We start from the raw sequence: 7515 nt of genomic DNA, 5'->3' as shown, positions 1-7515 counted from the left end.
TGCATCCTCAGTGCACAAAGGAGCGTCAAAGCAGATCCTTCCCTCAGCAGCTGTTAGACTCTCCCAATGAACACAAACAAGTTTTTACATTTCTGCTGGTATTTCCACAGATTTATTCAGTTAAATTAAGTTTCTGCTGCACTTCTCTTCTGTTTGCACAGTTTAAAAATAGTCTGTTGTCTTTAATGCTCACATACTCATGCACATTTTGTACATTTAAAAAAATTATTATTAAAATTTTCATTTCTTGGATCAGAAAACGCTCCTTCTGAATTCCATGAATGCTAATGCTAGTTAGCATAGATGCCAACGATGCCAGATAAATGGTTTTCCTGGAATGCTGAGTTGTTTTTTCACTATTAGCATATTTAGCGGCACATACAGGAGATTGATTGACAGCACTAAGGCCCTCCTCCTGACTCTGATTGGTTGTTTTTGTTGCATTTATTCAGACACCACTGACAGCTCAGGGAGGAGATATATTTTTTGATAGATTATCTGCCTCATAAACTGCCACGACATGGTGACAGCTTTAACAAATACCAGTATGTAAAAAAAAAATTATTTTTTTATATCAAACTTCCATATTCCAGTTTTAGGCATGAAGAAAACACTCCACCTCCATTCAAACATCCTGATGTTTGCTGCATCTGTATTGCATGTGATTATGTGAAAAGATTATCTGTTTTTGTTCTTACACTTTGTTCGCTCTCAAAAGGTCAGAGGTCATTGCATGGCAGAGATGGGAGGGCTTTTTAGGCAACAATTAAGAATGCACATTCCTTCAAAAGAAGCTTTCAGAGCTGTAGTTCTTAAATAATGTCTAAAATCTATCACTGTTGGGAACAAAGGGGCCATTTAACAGTTGGTAACTGACTGTGCATAATAAAGGATTATGTAGAACCAGATTTATTCATATCCAGATACTGAAAGGCCCGTTGATACCAGCAGGTGAAGTGTCCAAAGGCACGGCGACAGAGACAGACACAGTGAATACACACACACTGAAACAGAGAGAAATATGTTGCCTGTTCGTTTTAATTCAATGATTCATCCACATAAAATGTTGCAAAAGAAAATCCAAATAACCAAATTTCAAGATTGTAAATCATCATAAAACAAATTATAACCTCAATGACTGGACAAACCAAATAAAGGAGACAAATCAGGAATCAAATGAAAATGTGCAGTTTGAATTTGAGACGAAACCTGAGATGATGCTTGTTGCAGGTCCATCACAGATTCTTGGCACAAACAAAAGGCATGTTGGAGGTGCATGGCATGTCGTTCCAGTAGTCTCCTGTTGGCACGAGAAACAGCAACTTATATTAACCCCAGTATTGCTATGAATAAAACAGGAAGTTTCTTTTTTTCCCACATTGAAATAAAAAAAAAGTTAAACTCCAATAAATATTCATTTACCTGCATAGTTTATTTCCATGCAGTGCTGATTTCCTCCAGAGTTGTCTGGCTGGTTGGAATACCAGCGCTGATAGGTCAAATCTGACCCATCGCTCCACAGCCATGTTTTCTCCTGATGACAAACATCATCAAATATGTAAAACACACAATACTGATGCTCCAGGAACAAAGAATAACTTATTTAAGACTAATTATTGAACTCTGAGTGTCTGCAGGGCTTACAGATACGGCATCATAGCCTCCAATCCAGGTGTCACGAGAATAGCCGGTCGCTCTTTGAACCATTTCGCTGATGAAGGTGTGTTCCTCAGAGCTGTGGATCGACGCCAGATTTCCTCCAATAGAAATGCAGAATTTCTGGAGGGGAACAGTCAACACATTTCATGTAATATTTCAGAATAAATCAAAAGGTTTTCAATTCTCTTCAGTTTGAAAAATGTCAGTAAAGGATTAAAAGTAAACATTTCCATCTGACGTTAGATTTTGAACAGGTCGTTTTGAATCTGAGCGACGTATTTATTTGATCACAAACATTTTTTCATTATCGATGGGAACCGTAACGTCAGATTGTCTTTCAGATTCCTCAGTTTTTCTTAAAAGCAAATGAAAGATTTTCTCTCCCATTGATTTTGTTTTTTTAGTTCCCCAGGATGTTATGTTTGATCATTTCTTTATAGTATTAAACTCATTTGAATAAATGTAAATTACTATGCAGATCACACTTAGTTCTTAGTTATTCATGATGACAGGATTTCTGCTGTTTGGAGCTTGTGGATACCTGGTTTATCCACAAATTTGTGACAGATTTGGCCGAGCCAGCAAACACTCAGACTGTGTTGTGGGACAGAGACGACATTTTAAATGCCCAAATAAAACAGTTTCAATCCGTGAGCTGCACCCTGGATTTGGTTGTCAGACTGTGGAGTTTATATGTTTTTCATTTTAACTTGTTTATGATGTTTTACCCTAATTTATTTTCTAAATTCAGTATCTAAAACACATAAGTCTAGATCTGTTGCATCGCTCCCATTCCAATTCTCAACTGTTAAAAGATGCAGAAACCAAATCATGAAACATTTCCGGTTTATTTCTTCCTGACAACATGCCTGAAGTTTAGGACCAGGATCAGGTTGCAGTCAGATGTCGTGTTGCTACATGGATTCATCAAACTGCTTTCCTCCGTCCTATCGGAGTTTTACCTCAGCATCAGACCATTTCCTGTAGTTGTTGTAGAAAATGAAGCAGCGAGATCCAAACTGTGTCCAACCAGGAGGGCAAGGAGCAGGACACTCACCTGCAACAGAACCCAGATGTCAGAGAATATGTCAGAAATCAGTGTTGCTGCACTGCAATGACCAGAAAACAGTTTATTATTCATAACAGAGACATTGGTTATGTTTCTGTTTCACTAAAAAATCATGTTTTCTGTCATTTTTCAGCTCTTCTCTTCTGTGTTTTATCAATTCTTGAGGATTTTCCCTTCGTTTTGTTTTTTGCTTATTCAGAATTAGTTGTTGTTTTTTTTTTTGTGGTGTTTTTTAAACTAAAGAACTGTTCTATGAATGTATTTTTGTGTTTTATGACGTCAAAGACTTTAATTTGGCTTGTTGTTGAAATCTGCCACACAAATAAACTGGACAGATTAAGTTCAGTTATGAATTAAAACAAATTTTACAATGGAAAGTAATATTTTCCCCTTTTCTGGTTGCTACCAATAATTTTCAATTTTCATAAACTGCTATAAATATATAATAAATGAACCTCTGTGATCTGGATTCTTCAAATTATCTTTAGGAAAATGATCAGATATGAAGTGAACATAAAAACTAAAGTTCAGGTTCTGGGAGGAAGGAGAAGCACCAACCTGCCTTCTCCTGGCCGTCACTTTGAGCAGGCGCCTGTGAAACAGAAACACAAAGTTGGAACCAGAAACCCGTTGGATCTCATGTCTCATTCTCGTCCAAAGTTTCTCCTCCTTCTGTCATTTTCTCCACATCTTAAAGTGTTAAAACTGAAATAATCACAGCTGATTTTACTCACAGCTCTAACAGTCAAGAGGCCGATGATGGAGCCGAGGAGGAACACCAACTGAAAGCCAGACGCCATCTGAGGAGAGACATTAAAGCTAAATAAAAACACGAATCCATCCTGAACATCAGAGACTGTCTGGCTGCTAAACAGCTTCAGTTCAACAGAAGAAGAAAAATATCATTACAAAATGAAGCTGCTGTCAGATGTTACCTTTGCTGCGTTAAATCCTGACAGACGATCCCAGTTTGGAGAACAGACCTTAAATAGCCAGTTGATGCTGGAATGCAGAACCCAGGATGACATTTCATGTTTTATTCCTGTAACGAGGAAGCATGTTGCTGTTACAGGAACTCCTGTCAAGAAGCATTTCTTGACATGCGACATATTTTATAAAGCAGCAAACAAACATCTACTGATGGCTTAAAGTTCTTGAAGAACTTAATCATTTCACAGCTTAAAATGTATCAAAGGAAAATTAAAACTACATTTAAAGATTTGAATCCATTAGATTTTACATGGTGTATTTTCTACTCCGCTACATTTAAATAATGTGCTGCGCTGCACACTACATTCATGTTTTTATTTGTTAGTTTGAAAGTTATTACTGACTTATTTGAGTTAACCAGTTCAAAAAGTGACTTGTGTCCAAGTTTTGAAAATAGTTTCAGAAAATTGAAACAGTTTTCATTTGTGTTAAATAATAACTTTCAAAGATGTAATCATCGCTCTTCCTTATTTACCTGAAGGTCGTTTAATCTGACGCGCAGATTCACCAGTTCAGCTTTAAACTCCATCAATAAAAACCTGCAGCATTGTTCACTAAAATGGCTCAACGCTGCTGAAGTATTAAAGTTTAGTAAGCAATGATATTGCAGACCATCGCATTAACATGCAGCAAGTACTTTTACTTTCAATACTTTCCGTATTTCAGAAGTAAGAGAACTTACTATTACTCAAGTAAAATCTTAGTACTTTTACTAGAGTACATTCTTGTCTCTTGTTTTTATTTATTTGAAGTTTGCATAAGTATTTTCTCCCAAACTAAACTGTTTATAGACAATAACCTTAAATCTGAGGACGAGCCCCATGGAGGCCAGTCGTCACTGTTTCATGTTTTATTCCAGTAACAAGGAAACATTTTGTTTTTACAGGAACTCATGTCCAGAATGCCTTTACTTGACATGCAACATTTTTCTAAAGCAGCAAACAAACACATCGGTTAATATCTTTAAGTTCTTTTTTTATGGAAACCATTTAGTTTCCTTCAAGCAAGGTTCTGTTTGCAAGCTTCATGTTAATCTGGTTTTGAACAGAACACATCAGCTGATGCAGGGTTACTGTTACTGTCATGTTTCAGTTCTTCCCTGGATGTAAAATTCTGCTTTAAATATAAAGTCTCAGGAGAAATAAGACATTTGGAGCATTTGGAAGAGTTAAAATGAAGTATAGATCAACAGGAAGCAGCTTCACAGCAGCCGTACCGTAACCATGCCAACAGCTCTGGAAAAAAAAACAAAAGAAACAGCTTTTCTCAAACGTGAAAAACAAAACTTAATTGTTGTGAATATGGCTTCCAGGCTCAGTCTCTCCTGGAAACCAGTCCTGTTTCTCAGTGCAGATTAATGAACAGGCCGTTTGGTTAAAGTTAAGGAAATCCTCTGGAGAATTTAATATGAAACAAACTGGTGAAGAGACAAACTTTGTGAATTTATCCTTTACAGCAAAGGAGAGTTTTCACACACACAGTTTCTCACTGCCCACAGTATGCAGTTTTGGAAAACAAAGATTACACACTCACACACACTTTCTTTTACACACTCATTTGCACCGGGAGCGAAATCTGTCCAAGTATATGTCCTACTGCACCGAGATCAGAACACACTGGAAGATATGCTTATCAGGAAAACGACTCCAAACATGGCAACCAGTTCCAGAATGAACATGGTGACAACTGGGTCACAATAAAACTGGTCATCCAGATAATCTCCTGCTGACACACAGGACTTCATCTGGTGCTGATCCACTGGGTTTCACACAGTTCACCAGAGCGACCGACGTCAAAACTTCCACCACATCAACAAAATCCTTCTTTTTATAACCCAACCCTGATTTATACTTCTGAACAACTTAGTCTCTGACTTGTTTTGAGATCTCCTTTAGTTAGTGGGAGTAGAGGAGTGCATAACCGCACACAGGTGGACTTCATTTCACCCAGCTTGTGACTTCTGAAGGTCACCAGTATTTTTAAGAGCCTTCATAGCAAAAGGGGTGAATACATGCAGATGCACATTAGATCAGGAGAAGATACCACAAGAACCTGTGCAGAAAGTGAGACCAATACCACACACACTGTGTTAATCAGCACAGTGGGTCAATCAGATTTACACATAAAGATGAAGTAATCAGCAGCTGCATTCCCATTACAAATGTGCACAGATCTTTGTCTACATTATGCTAATCTTGAAAAAGCTTAATTTTGCGATTGATGTTTTTCCCTTACAATGAAATTAAAATTACACATGAATGAGTCAGTCATGGCAGCACAGATGTAAAGAGTTACATGAGAAATATTCATAATTCAGCCATGGAGCTCAACAGCCATCAGCAACAAGCCCCACCTACTTGGGAGCGGCTCCGTATGCAGCATTTTGGGGAAATTATAGTCAACCGTTTTATAGAAGAGCTATGGATTCAACATGTTGGATGTTGAACATGTGAGAGCTCTGGTGGAGCCAGCTGCACTTTGTCCAACAAAAACAAAACAAACCATCATTCTTCTACTACTTCCTGTTGTCATCTTTGTGGTTTTCTCCAGTAGTAACATTCGGCTGTTGTTCTTGTGTGCCATTGCAGCGCAGCTATAAGAGAGTGAGCTCAGAACTCGACCTGATGGAGTGATGAGCATCAGCTGATCTAACCGTAAAGTTGTGAGCTACTCTCCTCTCATATAAGCGACTCCAACCGTCGTCTACTTGTCCATGCAGACTCTTGGGCAGCTGGAATCCGTCTCAGTCCATCTAGCCAGTCCAACAAGGAGCAACACCAAGACAGCCATGATCACACTAAGACCTACGGACAATTTTAGAGAGAGCATTTGAAAGTCCAGCCCCAGAGAGCGACTGTCCTGCAAACTTAAGGACACCGGTGAAAATGGCCCCATTAGACTGCTGTCTAACATTTGTGCTGCTTTTGTGCAGCAAAGATTTTCCTTTGTGCCGCTATAATTTTAAAGATATTGATAAATGTTTTCAGAAGGTATAAAAGTTCAACCAACCCTCCCACCTTCTTCGAATCTAACAAAATTGCTGTTAATCAATTAGATAATTTTTGTGCTGGTTTGTGCAGCAAAAAATTTACATTGTGCTGCTTTTGCTTTAAAGATATTTTTGAAAGTCAATAGGTCAGCAATATTTTTGAAAGTCAATAGGTCAGCAATAATACTAAGACTTTTTCTTCTCAAACAAAGAGGAGTTGAACTGACAAGAGCTAAATGATAGGAAACACGACTCAGCATGTCGTCTTGTAGTTCTGATAACTTTATCTGAGTCTCAGTGAGAATCAAAGGTCCCATCTTCTTCAGATGTTGCTCCTTATCTTCAACCTGTCAGTGAGTGAGAGACGCGTCTTCCAATCAAAGCTATAAAAGCTTAGAGGTCATGAAGAAAAAGTGTTTGCTGCTTTGATGCCTCATCAGAACAAGGTAAGAACCGACTTACTGACGATTTAGTTTGGATTATATGAGATCTGACTGTGAATAAAATGAAAATAAAGGATTAAAAACTGAAGAAAAATAACACTATCAAACAAATAGTTAATTAAAAAGTAAATATATTGTAATATTTTGAAACTGTCAGTGCTATGTGTCTGAGCTGAAAATGTTTTCTAAAGAGTAAATAAAGCTGCTGGTGTTTGCAGTGATGCTTTCAGCTCTGCTGCTCCTCCTGCTGATATTTGGGCTGAAGGAGCAAAAGGCAGGAGGTGAAGTGAGTAAAAAACCAAAACCTGGATTTTATCTGCTGCTCATCTGAAACAATATCAGTCAAACGTTTTATTCATCCACAG

The 7515-nt window shown here is 37.9% G+C and overlaps 1 protein-coding gene across 1 annotated transcript; it reads right to left on the bottom strand.

Moving 5' to 3' along the window:
- Positions 1-714: 714 nt before the first annotated feature.
- On the bottom strand, positions 715-3816 carry LOC106940335 (galactose-specific lectin nattectin-like). The gene is made up of 7 exons (XM_015023052.1): positions 3664-3816; positions 3463-3528; positions 3287-3320; positions 2622-2716; positions 1645-1779; positions 1423-1534; positions 715-1300 (listed from the first exon to the last, which is right to left on the bottom strand). The coding sequence occupies exons 1-7, from the start codon at positions 3754-3756 to the stop codon at positions 1236-1238; spliced, it is 600 nt and encodes a 199-aa protein (XP_014878538.1). The 5' UTR covers positions 3757-3816; the 3' UTR covers positions 715-1235.
- Between the last annotated feature and the right edge of the window lie 3699 nt (positions 3817-7515).

This window comes from Poecilia latipinna, unplaced genomic scaffold, assembly GCF_001443285.1.
Source record: "Poecilia latipinna isolate Pla-1442-1.1 unplaced genomic scaffold, P_latipinna-1.0 Scaffold3184, whole genome shotgun sequence".
Classification (NCBI taxonomy): domain Eukaryota; kingdom Metazoa; phylum Chordata; class Actinopteri; order Cyprinodontiformes; family Poeciliidae; genus Poecilia; species Poecilia latipinna.
This window is presented reverse-complemented; position numbering and strand designations above follow the sequence as displayed.

Coding starts and splice junctions, on each gene's coding strand:
- LOC106940335 (XM_015023052.1), bottom strand. CDS start 3,756: ATGTCATCCTGGGTTCTGCATTCCAGCATCAACTGGCTATTTAAGGTC. Junction 3,321..3,462: donor GCCTCTTGACTGTTAGAGCT/GTGAGTAAAATC, acceptor TCTGTTTCACAG/GCGCCTGCTCAAAGTGACGG. Junction 1,780..2,621: donor GGAAATGGTCTGATGCTGAG/GTAAAACTCCGA, acceptor GTTCCCCTCCAG/AAATTCTGCATTTCTATTGG.